Source organism: Seriola dumerili, unplaced genomic scaffold (assembly GCF_002260705.1).
Source record: "Seriola dumerili isolate Sdu_G_001 unplaced genomic scaffold, Sdu_1.0 BDQW01000052.1, whole genome shotgun sequence".
Taxonomy (NCBI): domain Eukaryota; kingdom Metazoa; phylum Chordata; class Actinopteri; order Carangiformes; family Carangidae; genus Seriola; species Seriola dumerili.
This window is the reverse complement of record NW_019174307.1, coordinates 3516666-3540088: the sequence shown is the minus strand read 5'-3', so window position 1 is coordinate 3540088 and position 23423 is coordinate 3516666. Positions and strand designations below refer to the sequence as shown.

Here is a 23423-nt window from a genome sequence, read left to right as displayed (position 1 = left end):
TAATCATTTTCCTGGTGCTGGTGTACCATGCATATGCCAGGTTCAAAGTGATTCATGTAACAAGCTAAATCCTAGATGCGAGTAATTTCAAGGGAAATGTTCACATCATTATTGTTCTGACAATCTTAAATGTTACTGTAATTTATAGAAGCTTAAGTCTATGTTTTGTCTGACAGCATTTCACTGTCCCAGATAAATCATCAGAATCATATATATATATTATACTTAATGTGTATAGATGAAAAAAGATTTAGGGCACCTTCTGTGCCATGCAGTGTTTTCACAATGTTGTTCTTTTCATCTCTGGTTCACACGTACTGTATCTATTAAATCCAACCAATTCAGCAATGCTTCATGTGTCCCTCAGGGTGGCCAAGGTGGTGGCTCCGAAGAAGGAGAAGCTAGCACAGGCTGAGGGCGAGCTGAGCGTGGCAATGGAGAGCCTGCAGAAAAAGCAGGCTGCCCTCAAAGAAGTCCAGGATGAACTCGCAAAGCTTCAGGAAACTTTGGATGCTAATAAAACCAAGAAAGCTGAGTTGGAGAATCAGGTTTGTGCTTTTTATATGTTTGTGTGATTGCAGACAATTGTCAATTTTGTTTAATATTTGTCAGCATTTGAAGTACAATGGCTTATGCCATTAGAGTTAAAAGTATAACTTACTTACAACTTACTTCAATTACTATGACCTTCATTCAGTTCCTTGACCTCCGAAAAACCACAACAGTGCGTCATGTTTTTGCATTCTCCTTCTGATGATGCCCCCCAGGTGGATCTATGTAGTAAGAAGCTTGACCGAGCGGAGCAGCTGATTGGAGGCCTGGGCGGAGAGAAAACACGCTGGAGTGAAATGGCCTCCGATCTCGGGAAGCTCTACAATAACCTGACGGGGAACATCCTTATCTCAGCGGGCATAGTAGCTTACCTGGGAGCCTTCACCTCCAGCTACAGACAGGTAAGATGATGGACCAGATACTACATATTTTGGAAGTGGACAGTAACAATATATTATTAGGATATTTTGAGATGACCAGTTTCCTTGTTCAAGCAGTTTGTCAACACAGCATTTTTTCAGTAAAGTCTGTAAAGACTGTAACATTTTCTGAGGCAGAGCTGCTACATTTGGAGTTAACATTTCATTAATTGTGAGGCTAATGATTTTTTTTTTCTCAGCACAGTTTTAGGCCAAGGAAAGCCGAACACTTGAGAGCAGTTCAATGAAAAATAAATAGTGTGGAGCTACCAAAGCACATCTTTTTTTCCTCTTTCTGAGCCTCACGTTTCCAAGACCAAGCCAGTGTTTAAAGGTCATGTTTTATACTGTGTCAGGGCTATTGCGTTGCTCGAAAACACTAAGGAAGACAATGAGTTACTTATTTTTATCATGCAAGTACATGATTGTGTTTGTGAATGGAGGGATGTTTGATTGGTTATGTGCTTGTTTTCACACCTTTGAAATAGCTCTGTTAATGTCTGTGTGAATGTACATGACTGTATATTTTTGTGAACAGCTTAATTATTCACTAGCATAAGCTCTTATTTGTTTATAGGTTAGTATGTAATTAAGTGAGATGGAAGTATTTAACAGTAAGTGTGCTGCTCTATAGGATCAGACAGAGGAGTGGATGAATCTTTGTAAGAGTAAAGAGATCCCATGCTCCGCCAACATGTCTCTGATGAACTCACTGGGCGATCCAGTAAAGATTCGTGCATGGACCATTGCTGGCCTACCATCAGACAGCTTCTCCATTGACAACGGTATCATAATCTCGTGAGTATTGAAGAAAAACTTTATGCTGACATGGCATTCCCCTAAAGGAAAAGACACCAGTATTTTCTTAGTGCCTAGCAATTTATTATTAAGAATTGAATGCATATTTTCTGCTGTACTTAAATTGAGCATCTGCCGACAGCCAGTCTTGATACAAAATGTATATATTCCTACACAATAAAGCTCTACAGTGCAGTGCATAAAAAAATAGTTCTTGAAAAAAAAATCAGGAGCACTAACAGAAAACTGAAGCTCAAATGCATTTTTTACAAAAGCAGCACTTTGGAGGTGTGGTACACCTGCAAATTGTTTCTGGAATAGAGGCAAAGCGATCAATGTTTTTTTAAACCCAAAGGGCCTCATCTTACTGTGAGCATGAATATCTTCATTGAAACTGCTGGACACTATTTATTTTTCATGCCGCTTCACTTTTCACTCACTCACTGTGCATATGGAATAAGTTCCAATGTTTTAATGGGGTGAAAAGCAGTGTTTTTGATAGCTGAAAGACCTGAATCACAATGGGTTTCAGGTTACAAAGGATCAGGATTAGATTGCCTATTACCTATCAGTATACCCTACTAAAAAAAGAGACTATGACAGAAGTTTATAAGCTATAGAAGCCTATGTGACATTGTCTGATTCAACTTTAAGGTGCAGAAAAAAACATTACAAGACATCTGCTTGTTTGAGTAAATGAAGCAGCAACATTGTTTTTTAATCACAATACTATGGCCCCTGGTGTGCTATCCAACTGTGAGCTGTCTAACTGTGCTGAGAGTGAATGTTCACCCCTAAGCTGCTCTCTACATCTCAATTCTTGTCTTCCAACATCCCCCCTATTGTTGTGATGGTTCACATTTAACAGGATCTCTCATTCTGACAAGACAGCATTGTTTGATCATATACTACTCTCTGTGTGTGTGTGCGTTTGTAGTAATGCCAGGCGGTGGCCTCTGATGATCGATCCCCAGGGCCAGGCCAACAAGTGGGTGAAAAATATGGAGAAGGCCAACAGCCTGCATATTATTAAACTGAGTGATGCTGACTTTGTACGCACTCTGGAGAACTGCATTCAGTTTGGCACACCAGGTGAGTAGAAGTATTTCTCTGGTATGATGCCTCTGTGGTTGCTCCCTACTCTGTGTGCATGTGCCTCATCCACATTTTTGCAGCTCCTGTTACTGCCTGCTGAGGTCTCTCTTCACCACAGAGTCAGATTATTGCTGTGCATAGAATGTTTTACTCCATTGTTCTCTGTTCTGCAGTGGAAGAATTAATATATGGAATATTTCTGAGTGAGGTGTTCCAATGAGCCTACTGCACCATTAGAATGTCAAACTACTGTAAATCATGCAAAAGACCAGGAGAAATCAATTGGGTTTTTTTTGCATTTTCCCTGCCCTCTGTCAGGAGGTCAAACTGAAATGTGTTAGATGACATGACTATTTTGTGTGTTGTGTTTCTCCAGTGGTTGTGTGTGTGTGTGTGTGTGTGTGTGTGTGTGTGTGTGTGTGTGTGTGTGTGTGTGTGTGTGTGTGTGTGTGTGTTAAAAGATTTCTCTTTAACATTAAATTGGAACAGCCGCCCTTCACTCTCCAGTGCCACTGTGTGGCTGTGACCTTGGTTCATACACTGGTTTCAGAATATACCCCACTATCTGTTTATAAAAAAAAGCACACAACGTAACAACCAACCCTGGAAAAATACTTGTACCTTTGTCTTCTCATAGGATTTTGAGAGGCTATGAAAGGGAACAGCAAGACAGGAATTAGAATTAGAAGCAGAGACAGCTATACAGCCATTAAAAAGACATCTAAATAATGACCTGACTCAGCCAGCCATTGGGTCTTTGCTTACTGGCAGACTACAAGGCCAACAGTTCAGAGAGTAACTTGTCCTTGGTGGGTGCAAAATAGTCCCCAGAGGGTACAGTTTCACCCTCCATAGCCTGTTTGTTTATTTCACAGTTTTGCAGTTTCTTGCTGTTTGTATTGTAGCCTATAATCCCGATTATGTGCTTTATTCTTTCTTTTTGAATGATTGAGCTAATGTTTCCCTGCCATCTCTCTTAGGCAAGGCATATGTTTATTAAACACTACAAAGTGCTGTGTACAAAGTACTGTTTAATCTGCTGGAAATATTAACAGTATTGATATGATTGTACCAAGACAAAATTATGCTTCAAAGCAATTTGAAGAGGCTTGCCTGATGTGGTTAACTGTCTTGCAGAAGAAAGTTCATCAGCTGTCACTGCCTCTAGTTAACTGAGGCATAATGTCATATATGTTATAGATGGGCGAATGTTCTTAATATGGGAACAGCATTAACACACTTAATAAGAGATTACATTAATAATGATGTTATGGAAATAAGACATATCTAACTAGTAATGTTTAGTTGCTTCACTGATTTCTTGTTATTGCATGTGTATGCACATGTTCATGGAGCTGACTGCAGTGTTGAATGACAATCGTAGGGAGCTGAAAAAGACAGTTATACATTTTTTGTTCTTCAGGCTCTGAGCTTCAGCACATTCAATTTTCCACTACATATTTTATACTAAATATACAATATCAAAGTGACAAATTTCAACTTAATAATTTGAGTAGGTTTACTACAATATATAAAGAACAGATACACATCAAGGCAAATAAAATGATCATATTTAACATTTTGTGGTTAATATTCTGCAATCCTTCGTAGACAGTGACTGAAGTCTTTAACCCACAGATGTCAGCAGATGTTCTGTATCTTGCCTGGTGATGCTCTCCCAGAGCTACACTGCAGCCTCCTTCAGTTCTTGCTTGTTATGGAGTCTTTCTGCCTTAAGTTTGGTCTTCAGCAGGTAGAATGCAGCTCAATGAGACTGAGATGTTCCCCCTCTTCACCCTGAAAAGCTCTTGTTGCTATGGCCATATGTTTAGAAATCTTGTCCTGCTAAATTATGAAATGTTGTCCAATGAGTTTAGATGCATTTGGCTGAATCTGAGCACAGAGTGATCCTCTATACCTCTGCATTGCTTCTGTTAGCAGTGAAATCATCAATAAATTCCAGTGTGTCAGTTCCATTGGAGCCATACATGCCCAAGTCATAAAAGAACCAGCACAATGTTTTACAGATGAGATGTTGGTTTTGGGTCATAATTCCTTCTGTTCCTTTTTTTCCTCACACTTTGGTCTTTCCATCATTTTGATAGAGGTTGATTTCTGTTTCATTCGACCTCAGACCTCTACCAGTTCTACCGGTTTCTTTCATGTATATATATATACTGTATGTACACGTGTGTGTGTGTGTGTATTTATCTGTGTGTGTGTGTGTGTGTGTGTGTGTGTGTGTGTGTGTATTGGAAGACTGTTGAGAGTTCAGTACGGTAAAAGTTTGATCACCCTTTATTAATTTACACTAAGGAACAGCTAAAAGACTGCAGAGATTGCAGTCTGAGATTGGAATGTTGTGGGAAAGATTTCAACTTTATTTTGTCTGGCTGCAAAATATTTGAAGTTGTGCAATGGCTCAGCTGCTGAGCTGGTCAACAGTAGACAACTGTGGTGAATTTGACTGCTCCCAGGTGGGGTTGTCTGTAAATGTGTCTGTATAAAGGTCTCTCCTGAAAATAGTCAGCCTCCTCTGGTTAGAAAATATTGATAAACATTTTGTTTCAGTGCTGTTGGAGAATGTCGGCGAGGAGCTGGACCCTATCCTGGAGCCTCTGCTGCTGAGACAGACTTTTAAACAGGGTGGTGCCATTTGTATCCGCCTGGGAGACTCTACCATTGAATATGCTCCCAACTTCCGCTTCTACATCACCACCAAGCTACGCAACCCCCACTACCTGCCTGAGACCGCCGTCAAGGTAGTCTAGAGGGACACTGCCTCAGGCATTGTTATATTTTTTGTATCCTAGTACACTTTCACTCACTTCACATCGTGGAAACACATTTTGCTATTAATATAGAAAATGCATTTATTTTAATCCTTTAAGCAATTATCCTGTATTGAAATAATAACACATTGAAGTCAATTTTTTTTTTGGAAAAGACAAATCATTTTAATTAGAGCAATGTGGATTTGCAGCACTTTCATAACTGTGTTTTGTACCACGGTATAATGGCCTGCTGCAAATTTCACTGGTCAGCTTACTAGTTTGACAATAGGAATGGGGCAACAACCCTGTCAGTACTGTAATAACCTGCACATCAATGCCGAAGCTCCTATAGTTTAACTTTATTGTACTCTTTATTGTATTGTACACAATGTTGGGACATTTGCCTGTGTGCAAGGGATCTAAGATAAAATCCCATTACTTCCAACAGTGCAACCTCCATCCACACCAACAGCAATCACACACAGTCACCCATAGTCAGACAGTTAGACATGAGTCGCCTAAGACCTTCAGTTATGACTACTGTCAGTGTAGTCAGAGCATTCCCTGACAGTAGCCACACATACCACAGCTGTTTTCTGCAGTTGTCTGTGTTGCTGTAATGAGCCTGGTGCAATCCTCCATGCCTCCTATACCCACAACCTCCACACAGATGGAGCAGGTGCCCTTTAATCCCACCACAGCTAAGGATAGATGTACTGTATCTTCCACAACAGAGCTGCTGCCAACACTGAAGGGAGTAATAAAACACAGGCTCTCACAGGGACCAACACAGACATACCATATGCATTACTCTGCCTTTAACATATTATTATTTAGCACACAGAGTTGTAACAAGCAGTCTAGATTGTTGTGCTATTTCAAGTGATTGTCACACATTACATTGTTATTGAAGTGTCATGTGGGCTACTGTATTTTCTCTTTGCACCACACAACCTGAAATATGTAGATTGTTACAGGCCATTTTGGAGAGTTTTGGTCTCTGTTTTTTCAGTCAAACTGTGTCCTCTCTACAATCTGGGTTGTGTTGTCTTCATTTGAAATTTAAATTTAGCAAATTTTTTGTAACAATGAAGAATTATTCAAACCTTCATTCCAAAAACAGACCTCTACCAAGAGATAGCGCTACCTTTACTCATTGGGTCTTACTTATTGCATCATACCACTCAACTGACAGCACATTTGTACCCTAGCAACACAGTGAGTCATCACACAGAGTCTCCCAAAAAAGTATTCCAAGAAAGGGAGCATTAAAGGAAATTGCATTACAAAGAGGCAAGGGGTTGGAAAGCATTACCGAAGATCACATTTCAAGCATCTATTTGCAGGGGCCCCGCTCTTTACGGGCGGCTATTAGATGGATTCAACTCATTTTTCACCACTGGCTCAATCTTTTTTTTTTTTATCCTTTTTGTTTAAGTTTTTTTTTTTTTGCCTACAGTAAAATACGGTACGAGGCTTCCATTATTCCCACTAAAAGCACTACTTTCAAATACAAGAGGCAAGCATCTAGGAAACTAGCCCTTATGAAGCTCAAGGGACCAAAGGGAGCAAAGGAGGAGGGTGTATGTGTGAAAAGGACGAATGGGAGATTTATATGGGCTCTGAGTCTTTACCATCAGCTCAGTGGGTCCGCAGCATCAATAGAAATAGAATTAGGCCCTGGAGAAGTGCACTCGTTTATTAGGGCAGAGAGTAGATAGCAGATATAGGCTTTTAACCTCTGGGTAAGTGCAAAGCAGGATGAGTAAGGCTGTGGTAAAAGACACTCCTTCACTTCGAGCTGTAACACCTTTTCACAGAAAAGAAAAAAAGTAAATGCATCCTACCTGTACTTTTCCAAGATTGGAGTGGTTATTAGAATTGATTAGGTACGATGTTAGTGGGGAGAACAGCACTGGAGTTAAGGTAATCAACACTGCACTGTAAAAGTATGAGAGCAAGGGTGGCACTAGACAACCCCACCCCCCGAACACACAAAACATACAACTCCGTGTATCTCTTCCCCTGTGCTGTAGGTCACCCTTCTGAACTTCATGATCACCCCAGAGGGCATCCAGGACCAGCTGCTGGGAATTGTGGTGGCCCGGGATAGGCCTAATCTGGAGGAAGAGAAACAGGCTCTCATCCTACAGGGAGCAGAGAACAAAAGGTACAGTAGCACACACCAGACTCGTGTGAAATTTTAACTAATAAAATGAAAAATTCACCTTCCCCAAAGTGCAAACTGCAGACTTGTTAAATTTGTCCTCATACTTTTTGCAGACAGTTGAAAGAGATTGAGGACAAAATCTTACAGGTGCTTTCCTCCTCTGAGGGCAACATCCTGGAAGACGAGACAGCCGTCAAGATCCTCTCCTGCTCCAAGGTGCTAGCCAATGAAATCACAGAGAAGCAGGCTGTGGCTGAGGTGACAGAGCAGAAGATTGATGAGACCCGTATGGGCTACACACCAATTGCCGTGCATTCAGCCATCTTGTTCTTCTCCATTGCCGACCTGGCTAACATTGAGCCCATGTACCAGTACTCCCTCACCTGGTTTATTAACCTCTTCATCAGCTCCATCGACAGCTCAGAGAAGAGTGACGACTTGGAGCAGAGGTAAGCAGGGCTGACAAATGCACTGGCCAAATACTAGTTCCTACAAGTCACTTAAGCAAGTTCTTGAACCATAGCGCTTTCTCTCTGCTCGAAAAATCATATTTGGTTTGGAAGCTGTTAAAAGAAATTTGAATGTAACACCAGTAACAGCTCATGAATTCTGTTAGGTTTGGAACAAGATTATTAAAATGCCACCATATGTATCTTCGGCAGGCTACAGATCCTGAGAGACCACTTTACCTACACACTATATGTCAATGTGTGTCGCTCACTGTTTGAGAAGGATAAACTGCTCTTTTCCTTCTGCCTCACTGTCAACCTTCTCATGCACAACAAGCTGGTAGGAATATACACACCCTCCACACATGTTACAACACTGTGTTATTTCATAACACATCTAATATTGCGTTAGATTATCTGTATTTTGCATTTTCAATTTGCATAAAGTTGTTACCCAACATAATCCCCAAAATGGTGAACCTTTAAATCACTTAATCACAAATAGTGGTTAATCCTCTGCTGTGGTAACTCTTTAATAGCTTCATCACAGCAATTAATGTTTTAGGTGGATGAGGGGGAGTGGCGCTTCCTTCTGACAGGTGGTGTGGGCCTGGACAACCCCCACTCGAATCCCTGCACCTGGCTCCCCAAAAAGTCTTGGGATGAGATTTGCCGTCTGGATGAGATGGAGTGTTTCAAAGGTCTGCGGCGCAACATGGCTCACCTCAGGAATGAGTGGAAGAAGGTCTACGACAGCCCAGTGAGTGTCATTAAACTGATTGGTGGGTGCTGGTGGGGCTCTGTCTGTGGGTGTTGTATATATATCTGTGTTGGTAAAGACAAACTGGGTAGGTATAAATTAGGTGCTTTCTGTCCTTTCTCTCATTGAAAAATTCAAAAGGTTGAAAACCTAATAAAACACCAAACAATCTGGGTTAAGGCCCACATTTTTTAAATCAGCATGAATTTACATTACCATTACATCAAAATACCCGAGAGAACTAGAGGGAGAAGAAAATCTGTAAATCCTCCCAAAATGCAAATTTAGTCAGTACGCACCTTTATATTGCTGGCATGGGGTCTTGTAGGATTTGCAAATATGTTGACTTCCTGTTATAGATATGGTTGTGGTTAGCAGGTTAGCAGTCTTGAAATTAGGTCACATTTAGCACTGATAAGAACATTTGAATTCTGGAAGATTCAGAGGACCAAAGTCTTTAGAGCAAATGTTAAAGAGATTTAGGGTTTTTACCACATATTTTTCCAACATACGCTGTATGACACTAAGGCCCTGTACAGACAATCTAAGTCAGAATTGCTTGACACCAGTTTGAGCAATTGTTTGCCTGTGAAGAGAGAGCAAACCTTGCATAAATACCACTTTTGGTGTTGTGTACTGCTGTGATTTAATAGGCTCAAAGATCAAATAATTCAAAATGTAAAATTTTTTGCAGCTGACCTTTGAAAGTGCACCCAATCAGATTACGGATGACTAAGTCAGTGAAATATGGAGAAAACATCTCTGACTTTACACAAATATGATATTAGTCTCATTTAAAAATAACTGTGTATTGTTTTCTTCTCTTCAGTCTGCCTTTGACAGTTGTTTAAAATATAGTATACAGCAAATGGTGATGTATTGGTGTTGAGCTACTAAGACTGTACCTAACTGAATGGTGACTGTAGCCCAGACTGCTGGTCATGTAAGCTGTCTAAGATTCCAATAAAAGCTACTTCCTTATTAAAAAATAGACAACAAGCAAAATCAAATTTCTCCTCCATATGAAAGAAAAGGCTTTAGTGGACTGTGGAAGAAAGGAAGTGAGGGATGATAGAGGGAAAGAAGTTATTTGAATTTGTAAAACTGTTAACGCGTGTAGTGGGGTGAAAAAGGAAACAAGTGCAGAGTGAATAGGTTGAATGTATTTTCCAGTGGATTTGGCTCATGAAAAACAGGCCAGCCCCACCCACCCTGCAGCTCAACAGTGTAGCTCAGAGGGATTCCACAACACTCATGCTGCCCCTGTCTCACATCCTCCAAGCAATGACAATGTGACAGAGCTCACCACAGCCCCTCATCCTGCCCCATACACCAGGGAGCACCTGCTACTACTACCTCCATGTTGGATGTGTTGAGAAATGAAAGTAATATATTTTTCATTATTAATACCTGCCATTTGTTTGAGTATGATCATCATCATCATGTGACCATTTTTCAATTTATCTTATAAATTGGTATAATCTTACTCAAATTCACACACAATTTTTACAGTGTTTTGTAACTATTTGCTATACTTTAATTAGGTGTTGCAGATTCCCCAGTTTTGGCTTCTTATATTAATTCATGTTTGATAACTAAGTTTTATTATTTTAAGTGTAGTGTAGGAAAAGCTCACAGGTACAGATGATGCACACACTCTCTCCATCTCTGGATTATAAAGAATCTAAAATTGAAGTTTTATCTAATTAAATCTATTCTGTTCTTGTTGTGGTAGTCACCTCTTTGCAATCTAGATGCCAGAACGGCTGTTTAATCAACGTGTGGTGCACACATGCTTGTGTCTTTGCTGTCATGCACACACACGCACACACACACAGGCACCATCTTTGATTTATAATCAACAGAATCAGCCATAACGCTTCTATCTAATTAAATCTAGTTTGTTCCAGTTGTAGAATTCACATTTATTCAATCTTGATGTAACAACAGCTGTTCAATCAAGCGCACAGGCACTCCGACTCACACACCCCTGTACACACAGAGAATCCCCAGGAGATCCTAAATAGGTGTATCTGTCTCAAAGCACCTGCCAACACACATAGCCAGAAGTCTCTCGACAAACAGCCTGGGGGAAATAATTCCAAAACTTCCTGCTACCATTGCTCACTTCTTCTGGTGCACTCTTTCCACAAATTAATCAAACATATTGCTCTGACCCAGTACCCAGTGGTTTTTCTTTTTCCCCACCTCTTTTTCTTCCGCTTTCTCCTTTTCCTCAGTCTGTCCCCTTTCATACATATTTATCTGTCTCCCTGCATTACTCTCCTCCCCATTCATATTACAGATTACCCCTCTTTTTGCTTAATTAAATAGTTTAATCTTGCAACAGCTTGATACAGTGCAACCCCACCCTAAATCTCCCCCATCCTCTCCAAGAAAAGTTGACAGAAGGGCCTTTAGCTGCATGTTTCTTGAAGGTAACATGATGAGGGCATGCCTCGTTTACTGATTAATAAAAATGACTGAATTGCCTCATTCTAATCTGCATTAAAAGATGTCATTTATTCATCTCTGTGACTTTGCAGTTTCTCCTCTGATTTGCTTGATTCTATTCTACACCAGTCACTTGAGTATTTTATTAGCATTTATGTTTATGAAACAGATAATGGTGGAAGAAAAATAAGTGATGAGATATCTGCAGTATATTTTCTTCCCAGAAAAGGTCATGTTAAAGTGAGTCATGCTAATATTTAGAAGCAAATGCATTGTGCTCCAGCGTGGAGTCTGAAGTTATTCCCATTTACCTACCCTACAGTATAATTTCAGTCTGGGTTGTGCTGTGTGCATTTGCAGAACCCCCATCAGACTCCTTTCCCCGATGAGTGGCAGGACAAACTGAGCCAGTTTCAGAAGATGCTGGTGATTCGATGTCTCAGACCTGATAAGGTCAGTTCATATGTTGTTTTTTTCCAAAGATTGTTTCCAAAAGATTTTTTGGCTACCAAGTTGTGAATCCATTTCCATAAACAACCCCATTATATTAGGATGTAAAAATTCCCGAATGATTTCAAGTTATAAGGACTTTTTCACGCAAACACTAAACACATTCCATAAATCTGTCCTCCAGATTATTCCCATGGTACAGGAGTTTGTTTCCAACAGTTTGGGTCGTCCCTTCATTGAAGCGCCACCCTTCAACCTGAGTGAGGCCTTTGTTGATAGCCACTGCTGTGCCTCCCTCATCTTCATCCTCTCCCCCGGCTCAGACCCCATGGCTGCATTGCTGAAGTTTGGAGATGAAAAGGTACAGAGACATCTGGGAAATTCAGTACCTTTGAAGCCTGCTGTGTGTACAAACTCAAAATGAAAGGAGAAATTGAATCCTCTAGATTTGCAAGGCTCCCACACAGGTCTTGAAAGTACTGAAAATAATTTTGGCTCCTTCCAGGGTAAAAAGCAGCTACATAAGTGAGTGTGTGCATGTTCATGACTGTTCTTATCCCTTAGGGCTTCACTGGTAACAAGCTGACCTCCCTCTCCCTGGGCCAAGGCCAGGGTCCTATTGCTATGCGTATGATTGAGACAGCCATTAAAGAGGGCACCTGGGTGGTTCTGCAGAACTGCCACTTGGCCACTTCATGGATGTCAACTCTGGAGAAAGTCTGTGAGGTCGGAACACACACAGATGCTTTCTATACACAGATTCTATACCCAATGCTTAAAGTGCTACTATATTACTTCCAGTATGGTCATTTATTTACTTGGTCTTTGTGGCTGTGAGCAGGAGCTGAACCCAGACACCACCCACCCAGACTTTAGGCTGTGGCTGACTAGTTACCCATCTCCCACCTTCCCTGTGGCTGTGCTTCAGAATGGGGTGAAGATGACCAACGAGGCTCCGAAGGGCCTGCGCGCCAACATTGCACGCTCCTTCTTAATGGATCCTATCTCTGACCCAGAGTTTTTTGGAAGCTGTAGCAAGCCGGTCAGTGTGTGCCTGCGTGCATGTCTTCGTGTGTGCATGTGTGTGTGTGTATATATATCTAGGTGGCTTGCTGTGCATATCTATCACACCTACATCAGTGGGAGTCCAATGCTCCTTTGTGTCTCTTGTCACCCTGCTGTGCATTTCAGTGTGTGTTTGTTTTAGCTGTAGAAATAAAAAACAACCAGTACTATTCATCTTTGACTATGCCACCCATCTGTGCTTATCCACCTCTCAGGCTGTATTCAAGAAGCTACTGTATGGTCTGTGCTTCTTCCACGCCCTAACCCAAGAGAGGAGGAAGTTTGGACCTTTAGGCTGGAACATTCCTTATGAATTCAATGAGACCGACCTCCGGATCTCTGTACAACAGCTGCACATGTTCCTGGAACAGTACGAGGTACATAGTGCTTTCCTTTCATGGATGATTCTTCAGTATTTTTTAACTCTCTCCATTAACTCACTTAAGTCAGTTATTAGAAACATCATCACATGTTTCCCAGGTAAGTGCATACTAACACAACCTTGTTCTGTCATACATGTTTTAGACCCACATGAACTAAGTTCATATCGCTTGCACAAAATAAAACTGTCACATGCTTTTCTATGTTCACCATTCATATATACAGTGTCTAAGCAGATAATAGAAATTCTAGCCTTTACAAGTGGTTTCCTCCTCATGTAAGTATCTGCTTTCATCCTCTATATTCAACTCCCCTCTTGACATTTTTCCACAAACCGATAGCACTCCAGCCCTTCACCAGTCTTAGTTCCTCCGCTGTAGCTGAGAAAAAGTGGCAGAAATTAACTACTGAGGATATCTTTTTTGAAGAGTGACATTTTTATCTTGTAACCAAGTGCCGCTCAGTGAATTTGTAAGTGAAACCCTCTAGTGGAAAATGCCACAATGGGCACAGCCCTAACCTTTCACCTGCTATTACATCAGCTTTCATTCCAAGTCCAGGTCCTGAAGTGAATTTCAGCCAGGTCCCCTGTTACATAAGAATGTACACAACACAGCAAAGAATGTACACACAGACAAGGAAATCCTGCATCTGTCAATGCTCACCTCTCCTTAAAATGTGCAACTCTATTGCAAGGTCATTCTTTGATTCCTGTGTAAAATGCCTGATTTCTTGTTTCCTGCAGGAAGTGCCATTTGACGCCGTGCGTTACATGACTGGTGAGTGTAACTATGGAGGGCGTGTGACAGATGACTGGGACAGACGGACTCTTCGTACAATCCTCTCTATCTTCTACACTTCCAAGATCATCAAGGACCCTGACTATAAGTTTGATCCCAGTGGGATATACTATGCACCAGCTGAGGGAGATGTAAGAAACAGAATCACACAACATTGCTGTAAATCATAGCCAACAGCAGTCTTAGTATCAAGAAGGGTTCTTTATAAATCACAGCTTTAGCTTAGATTTGGCTGTAACCACATTAATACACATAGGATTTTACAAAGATTAGGCAGTGCCATGGTATTACCTGGGAAACTTTGCACAGTATTTCACATAGAGTTGGGCAAAGTCTGTTTTAGATACAAAGCAACTCACTCTTTTGCCTAATCAAGTGTTTATTCAACAAAACCCTATGTATTCTGGCTAGAGATGACCACACACACTGGGAGTTGATATGTAGGAGCTGTGTTTTGCATCAAGGACACTGTTTTTGTTGTATTCAAGATAGTTGGACCTTTTTGAGATATAATACACTGCAGCATAGAGCTGTTAAGCAGCAGTGTGTTTTTCCTTGAATATTCTCCAACAATATGACTTTCCTTCAGTTAAAACAGCGAATACACAAAGTTTAGAATATCACTACCTTAAAAACTCAAGAAAAGTTAAACTCGCTTTGATATGTTTGTTTCTAAACTAAGCATATTATAGACCTCACAGTTGCTTAGCACTGTTGTTGAGCTACCTTTAAAAAGTCATTAGGAGATAAAATGTGTGTAACAAGGCACAGCAGGCAACCACCATCAGTGAAGGTTGATATATTTGTTAACACAAGTGCAATCTATGGCGCGCTCCATTTTATTTGGCATTTTGTTCTCCAGTGCTGCACCCCCCTCCAACCACATCTTTTATTCATGAAGTCACATTTACATAGTCATTATCATAAATGTCAGCAATCTAAGGAGCCAACTTGTTTTTCAGAGAGTGTTATTACTGGAGATGTTTCCTGATGTTGCGTTAAAAATTGTCCTCTTACTTTACTCCTCTCACCTCCCCCTGTTTCTCTGCATCTCTGTTGCAGTACAACAGCTACATAGAATACACCAAGTCGCTGCCACTCAACCCGTCACCGGAGATTTTTGGCATGAATGCCAATGCAGATATCACCAAGGATCAGGCTGAGACACAACTACTGTTTGACAGCATCTTGCTCACGCAGGTAAATCAACCTAGACCTATGATACAGCAGGGATTATATTGATTAAGAGTAACTAAGTATCACACATGAACAAGTGTAAACACACACAATTGAATTAGTTGGTCCATCTTTTACAAAAATATGCTGACTAAGAACACTTTCCTATTCACTTAAATAGGAATGACTTTGTGGATTGGATATACAGTATACATACATATATTTATATATATATATATATATATATAGATAGATAGATAGTTAGCTTCCCAATCAGATTTTTTTTTAAATATTACTCTTGCTGACATTACAAGGCCACAATTTCATGTCTCTCAGACAATAACATCAATGTGATCCCGAATTCATTAATGCAGTATGCAATTAAATGACCCAGAGGTTTGTGACCATAAAAGTGGGTGAAAAATATCAGGCATTAAACAGCGCTGTTAAAAGTGAACTGATTTCTTGGTCGCTTCCCAAACCAACACGACCCCCTCTTGGCCACCATCCAGATACTCGGCTGGAATGTCAGTACTCAGTTGGTAGATTTTCAAATTGTATATAACATGCATCACACTCTCACCCAGCAAATGCATGATATGAACATACACAGAAATCACACATTTACCTAGGCACCGAAATACTGTCTCATACAAACACACAGCATCAATATGCTTACCTTTTTTAGTATCTTTGCCAGCCTTACATATTTATCTGCGCTCCACTAAAATAATCTATGCAATATTAATTAAAGAGAAACATATAAATAAACACTTTAGTTGTTTGTAGAGAGACTTCTCAAAGAACAAAAAGTCACACTGCAAAGACACAGTGTGACTCACTGCGGCAGATCTGTGTGATCCCACATCATTATATCTCAGCTCTGTAGAGTTAGACTATGTTAGCTTGTTGAGGATTATAGCTTACAGCTTCCTGGGTCTAGTTAATGTTTGCTGCAAATCAAATCTAAGGCATTTCACATCAAGGCCAACTTGAAAATGACACAAGTGCAGCTTCTCCTGCAAAGTGGAAAGATGTTTATTTATCTGTGTATCCCTTTATTTATTTTAAGATACAGTGCACTGCCTCTCCATTATCTAACATTTTTCAAAAGTTTAAATTGTCGGAATTCCCGTGGGAATTAAACTTGATATTAAACAAGTGCAAGGGATCAAGATGTAACAGCAGGCGAGAGTGTCTCTATACGTGTGCCTCTTTCAGCTCCTTATATACAGACCTGACTTGCTACAAACAAATAAAAAATTATTTCCACAGGCATGCCACTTCTAGATTCAAGTTAAAATTAGAGTCCAATGGAGTCTGACATTTATTCTTATAAACTCCATTCAACAAGATTAATAATGGTTTCAGTCATGTGTGAACTTTATTAGCATCTAATACAGTCTCATCCGTCTCAATGACCGATAAACACGGAGATGCTTCAAATGGAATGAAGCAACTATTTGTCATTCCCCTACTGTAACCCCGATGCCATTAGCCAATGATTATCCATTACCACTCGCTACTGACTGAGCATCAAATAGGTAAATGTAGCACTTGGACTGAGAGGAAAGTGGACGAATCACAGATGAGAGTGAATAATTATCAGCATGAATGATTATTAGAATTGTTGATAAGACCGTGTCAAATTACTGTGAGTGTGTGTGTGTGTGTGTGTGTGTGTGCGCCTGTGTGTGGGTGGGTGGATGTGTGAGTGTGTGTGTGTTTGTGTGTTGGGTGGGTGGGTGTGTGGGTGGGTGGATGGGTGGGTGTGTGTGGGCGTGTGTGTGTGTGTATTGGTGGGTGGGTGTGGGTGTGTGTCTAAAGATGAGATCCTAAGATTATACTTGCTAGAATCCCTCTGAGCCTGAGAAATAACCACAAATTAAGAAAGGGAAGGTAACTGATAAGACTATGATATTCTGTGTCATTTTGTGTCCTTTTGAAAGTAAAGTTAGAAGTCAGAACCTCTTAACATCAGGGTCTTTTCAGGATCAAAATAGCACCAATGCAAAAGAGTCCTAAAAAGGGAATACATAATTTGACAAGTCAAAGACAGCAAAAGATAATTTTTCCCCCAAAATGATGAACTGTCAAAGCAATCCAAGCCATAAGTCCTGCCTCCCCTTCTCATCCATCCTCTGACGCTCTGTGTCTCTGATCAGTCCCGCTCTACAGGCGGAGACGCCAAATCCTCAGATGACATGGTCTTTGAAGTGGCAGCTGACATCCTAAGCAAGCTGCCTGGAGACTTTGACTTGGAGGCAGCAATGAGGCGCTTTCCCACCAGCTACAATCAGAGCATGAACACAGTGCTGGTGCAGGAGATGGGCCGCTTCAACAACCTGCTCTGCACCATCCGAGGCTCCTGTGTCAACATCCAGAAGGCCATTAAGGTGCATACATACGTGGAGCTGATAGAAAGGAGGGGAATGTATTATTCTACACTGAGTGAAATTTGATGCCATTGCAAAGAGATGTGTAAGATGTGCAACACCTTACATATTAGCACTAAGGGATGGTAGTTAAATCTTTAAACTTGATCCTGGTCCCATTTTCAGTGATCCTTGTTATTTGGATAGTTACAGCATGATATATGGCCCAGTGTACTGTAATTACGCTTAATTTATTTGTTTTAGATAAACAGTAAGGCCAAATGATGAATTATTATTGATTTTATATTCCTGTGCAGTGAAAGCAATATTTCTTTAGTAGGGACACAACTCTGCTGAACGATTACAGGGGAAACTTTGGTAATATATCCTCAGAAATCAAATGCTGTAAGCATCAACACAACACACCGAGTGCACTAATCTAAAACTATAATTTTTCTATTAGTTTAACACTTTGGAAAAATGTAGAAATGAACAATTATACAGAAAAACTGCATCCACCTAAAAGTCATTGTGTGTTATTGGTTTTAGCGTCTTCCACGTCTACCAGCGTCTTTATATTATGCACTAAGTAAATGTACAAGCAGTGAGTGGTCTGAAAAAAAATAAATGTTGATGACCCTGAGGAAATGACTGGGATGAAGCAGCTATCTAAATCTTCAAATTGTGAACTAGTGCATTGACCTTCTCTTCAGAAAGTGCTCTGCAGCATAGAGAAGAACTGAGCCCACCCTGCTAAATACAATAGCTCGATTCCTGCAGTGCTGTTATGTATTCTAGCCACTTCTTTGTGCCTGGACTAAATACTGTACAGTATAATCTACAGCCATGCAAGCAGCTCTGTGAGGCTGTACAGCACAGTGGTGCTTTGAGCTAAATACTATCATCAGCATCCTAACACACTCACAATGACAAAGCTAATGTGCTGATGATTAGCAGGTATAATGTTTATCATGTTCACCATGTTGGTTTAGCATATTACCATGTTAACATTTGGTAATTGGCAGTAAACACACAGCGCAACTCAGGCTGATGGGAATACTGTTTTTGCAAGGACTTGGTCATAAACCTGGACAAATTGAAATTTAAAGGAAATGCAGGGAGATTACTGAAGTTATTACTATTCATCATCTCTGCAGCATGTATGTCTGTCCCAAATTTAATGGTAACCCGTAGCCGTCGAGACATTTCGGTTTAGATCACGGTGGAGAACTGGCGTTGCCATTCCTAGGATCAGCTGCTAACACGGCTATAAATATGTGCTTGTCTGCTGCCAGGTTGTTTGAAACTTAGGTTGTGGTTTTGCTGTCACTTGATCCATAAATAAACAAGAAGGAAGGTGCCTTAGTGGTAGGAGAGTGTAAGTAGTTGGCACAAACCACATCTGCTGTGTGTGATGAACGATGAATCTTGACGATTAAGCAGACTCCCAAATAGAGCTACTGTATCTTAAAGCCTTAATATGATTTTGTTGTGTTGTTTTTCATAATAAGTATTTCTTCAAATTGCTACCAAGATACATACTTGAAGTGAAAATAGCTATTTAGGACATAACATCCATCCCTCCATCTTTGTTGTATCTGTAATTATTTGATGCGTGTTGTGAACAAAAGACCAAACCAAATGTCATCTGAATGTGTGCATGAATATGTGTGAACACACACATGCGTCTCTTTATGCCATTTAATAAACAAACTTTCTACGTATTTCCTCTCCTTATGAGATGCACCTTCCTCATGGGATTGAATTGGAGGGAACATAAAAGAGACACTAAGGGGGTAAAAGCACATGATCTTTCATATTTATATTAAAGACCCCCTACAGAGTAACAAGAATTCCCATTATGTGGTTGTCCGTCACCTATAACCTATCTCCAGAGAGACAAGTATAAGTGACAAGCTTCGATTTCTCTCATATTAGCTTTCTCTCCTGTTCAATTCTGTGTTATAACAGCACTTGAACAACTTCACATTTTCAGGCTGTGAAGATGTCAATCATGTGTTTGTAGGTTGAGGTATGTCTGTAAATGTATGTGTATTTGTGTGTGTGTGTGTGTGTGTGTGTGTGTGTGTGTGTGTGTGTGTGTACAGGGGCTGGTAGTGATGTCTGCAGAGCTGGAGGAGGTGGTCAGCAGCATCCTGAAGGGTCGTATCCCAGGCATGTGGATGAAGAAGTCCTACCCCAGCCTAAAACCGCTGGGAAGCTACGTCAGTGACTTCCTGGAGAGACTCAAGTTCTTACAGGTACTGAAACCTGCCAAAGTGCTCCATATCAGACACTTGCAGTATAATACAAGTGTCTTGGGCTATTCATAACTGCTAAGTCAATTGTCTGAGACAAAATAATAACCTCAAAAAAAGAAGAGGGGCGTCGAGTGGCGCAGTGGGTTGAGCAGGCGTCCTATATGTAGAGGCTACAGTCCTCGCTGCAGTCGGCCCTGGTTCGAATCCCGCATTTGACGGCCTTTTACTGCATGTCATTCCCCCTCTCTCTGCCTCCCCATTTCCTGTCTCTCTCTACTGTGCTATCATAAAGGCATAAAAAGCCCCCAAAAAAAAAAAGACGACTGGAGGTTTACATAAAAAAGAATGGCAAAACGGAAATTGACACAAACAGAGAAATAATTAAAAAGAATAGAAAGAAGGAGACAAGAAAGAAGAAAGTGTCTTCTTAATCACGCTGCTTGTAGAGTCAGATTAGTATAAATATTTCACCATGGTCATTCCTCACTGGAAGGCAAATACCCAATAAGCAGCTTGCTCTGGGGGAAAAAAAACACAGAACACACTCCTTAAATGGTCATGTCTTCTTAAGTCTCTGGAACCCCGCTGGCTTGTTTGGCCTCAGAGGTGAAGAGCTGATATCACATGGAAAAGTTGACTTCAGTACATACTGTACCCTCTATAGTCAACTGCAACCCTGCCTTAAGCTGTGTCACACTTGAGTTGCACAAGACCACTTCATTTCACTGTGACTTATCAACACATAGGAGGTAGGTGGATCTATCACAGTTGGTAGAAAAAACACATGTAGAGACACACGGTCTGTCATGTGAGTCTGCAAAGTGAACTGCTTCACTTAACCATCAGTTTCCATGTTTCCCTTTTCTATTTCCACTGCAGAAATATCCTCCTGTTCATCATTACTCAGCTGACTGAAAAGAATTCAGTGTGTGTGTGTGTGTGTGTGTGTGTGTGTGTGTGTGTGTGTGTGTGTGTGTGTGTGTGTGTGTATAGTTATCCAACTGAAATGTCCACTCTTGACTCCCCACAGGGTGAACTGGAAAGTCTTGGCTTTCTTATCTGAGGCAGCAGCTTTCTTGACAGAATACATCCACACTTTAAGAAATCTAGACATTGTTTACTGTTTTAACGAGTTTTGAGAAGAAAAACAAGTTTCCTCTCAGGCAGACAGTATGTTCTTTGCCTAGCTTAGCATGAAGACTGGAAACACACATGTTGACTCTTGTCTCATGTCCAGTTACAGGGTACTTGTTCATCTTTAGATAGTTATCAGATGGTTCCACTGTGTGAGCTAACTGTGAGTAAAACTGTGAGCTCAACTGTGAGCTCTTTCTGCCTGCTTCATGTTCTTGTGCTAAGCTAGGCTACGGCTATGTTTTTCATTCTTTACTGAATGCACAAAGAAACTGATGTTCTTCCTCTCATCTCATAAAGCAAACAAGTATATTTTTGTTTAATACGAACTAGCAGGCTATTGGATGGAAAACACACAAAAAACTGATGATCCAACTTGAATGCATGTTGTGATTTTGAACTTTCAAAACCAAAGATGTCCATCTGTACTTTGTATTAAGTGCTAATTAGCAAATGTTAGCATTCTAACATGCTAAACGTTACATTATAACTGCTAAAACTGCTAAACATTAGTATGTTAGTATTGTCATTGGGAGCATGTGTATGAATGAGCACACTCTCAACATAGTCTGGGAATATGGGAAAACTAGCAGATATGTGAAGTGATGTTAATGGTTCATAAATATTCTGGGAGAAAGTGAAGAATTTCCTTTTTCACATTAGAATGTAGCATTTAAATGAGATGTGATACAACTGTGTTGACCTCAGCTCAGACATTTTTTGAGAGACTGCTTTCAGTGCTCAGTTCCTTTCACTGATCAGATTCACACTGTTCCCACACTCACATAATCAACTGAACATTATGTTTAAACATATGACATTGTAATGTAGTTGTGCTGTTCATATGTGCATTTTTTTTTTTTTTTTTTCTGTCGTGGATTACCATGCTGTATATAAATACAAAAACTGTACACAAAGTGTACAGTAACCTGAACCTAACCAACACTCAATCGTGTGAACCCACTTGAAAATCTTTGTGTCCACAGTACTCTGACTGGTTGTGTTATAATTGTCCCTCTCTTCTGTGCCCTGCTGTGTGTTCAGGACTGGTATGATAAGGGTACACCTGCTGTATTCTGGATATCAGGATTCTTCTTCACCCAGGCCTTCCTCACAGGCAGCCAGCAGAACTATGCCAGGAAACACACCGTCCCTATTGACTTGCTGGGTTTCGACTTCGAGGTCCTGGATGACAGACAATACAAACGACCCCCAGAGGACGGTACGATACTAGTGGGGGAGAGGAGGAGGAGACAGGATGAGCAAGAGTGGTTATAGTGAGAATGAAGGATGGTAGTTTAAAAGAAAAAGTAGGATATTAGAAGAGCTATTGAAAGGTGATATTCAGCAAATCATCCCCTAGTTTAATGAAGGCAGAGGTAAGACACTATGATAGAGAGCACTTGAGGAAGGAAGGATTCAGAAGGAAATGGAAAAAGATACAAGCTTTCAAACCAGAGAGTGAAATAAGAGGCACATAGGCAGTGGGTGGAGGAGAAGAAACAAACAGATGAAAACTGACATTAGGCTGACTGAAAATGAGAGAGGCGGAGTATAAAGTGAGTATAAAGTTGAAGCAAAGCCTCCCTGTCTCTTGCCTGCATGCGGGTCTGCATCAGCCCCTCGCTGTGCCTCCAGCTCTGCTGTGAGATTCTCAGTCAGTCTCACATAAAGTCTCACCATCAATCAGTTCCCAGCTGGGGCCCCATCACACCAACACAGCCCATACTGCCAAACTACTAATCTAACAGTGTGTTTGTGCATTTGAGTGTGTTATACTGACAGGATGCCAAGAGTCAGTTATCTCTAAATCTCGCCCTTTTTTCCCTGCACCATTAATAGGGGAGCTCACATGCTGTATGAAAAGACAGTGTTTTCACACAGAGGTCATTTCAGCTTGATTGATAAAGTTGTGTGGTTACTGGAAGAGCCAACATTTGCGTACGTGTTGTAGTCACAGGGTTCCTCCATGACTGTGGGTTATGTGGAGTTTGCAGAAGGAAGTGGATGACTCTAATAATAACACTCACCTCCTGTCTTCTACCTCTGAATGATTTTGTCAGGTGTGTACATTCGAGGCCTCTTCCTCGATGGCGCCCGCTGGGACAGAGAGACCAAACTTCTTGCTGAGTCCTACCCCAAGGTGCTGCATGACCCCATGCCTGTGGTGAGGAGCACACCCACTACACAATACTGTTAGTTAGAAAGCAACATTTAAGAATCCTCAGAAACAGATAATCAGACTGAACTGCCGTTTTGTCTCACTCCAGTCATTCAGCCTGACACCATGTTAGACAATGTCTCGTTGTT

General features: G+C 40.8%; 1 protein-coding gene across 1 annotated transcript in view; it reads left to right on the top strand.

Moving 5' to 3' along the window:
- dnah7 (dynein axonemal heavy chain 7) overlaps window positions 1–23423 on the top strand; it is a 72534-nt gene that overhangs the window by 46616 nt on the left and 2495 nt on the right. The window contains exons 43-62 of the mRNA XM_022741294.1: window positions 368–548; window positions 768–953; window positions 1606–1769; window positions 2707–2861; window positions 5436–5626; window positions 7675–7808; window positions 7922–8257; window positions 8471–8597; window positions 8823–9017; window positions 11832–11924; window positions 12106–12282; window positions 12486–12647; window positions 12763–12963; window positions 13202–13363; window positions 14113–14298; window positions 15230–15367; window positions 17509–17739; window positions 19827–19979; window positions 22158–22335; window positions 23177–23280. Coding sequence (XP_022597015.1) covers window positions 368–548; window positions 768–953; window positions 1606–1769; window positions 2707–2861; window positions 5436–5626; window positions 7675–7808; window positions 7922–8257; window positions 8471–8597; window positions 8823–9017; window positions 11832–11924; window positions 12106–12282; window positions 12486–12647; window positions 12763–12963; window positions 13202–13363; window positions 14113–14298; window positions 15230–15367; window positions 17509–17739; window positions 19827–19979; window positions 22158–22335; window positions 23177–23280 — 3454 coding nt within the window. The remainder of the gene's footprint in view (window positions 1–367; window positions 549–767; window positions 954–1605; window positions 1770–2706; window positions 2862–5435; window positions 5627–7674; window positions 7809–7921; window positions 8258–8470; window positions 8598–8822; window positions 9018–11831; window positions 11925–12105; window positions 12283–12485; window positions 12648–12762; window positions 12964–13201; window positions 13364–14112; window positions 14299–15229; window positions 15368–17508; window positions 17740–19826; window positions 19980–22157; window positions 22336–23176; window positions 23281–23423) is intronic.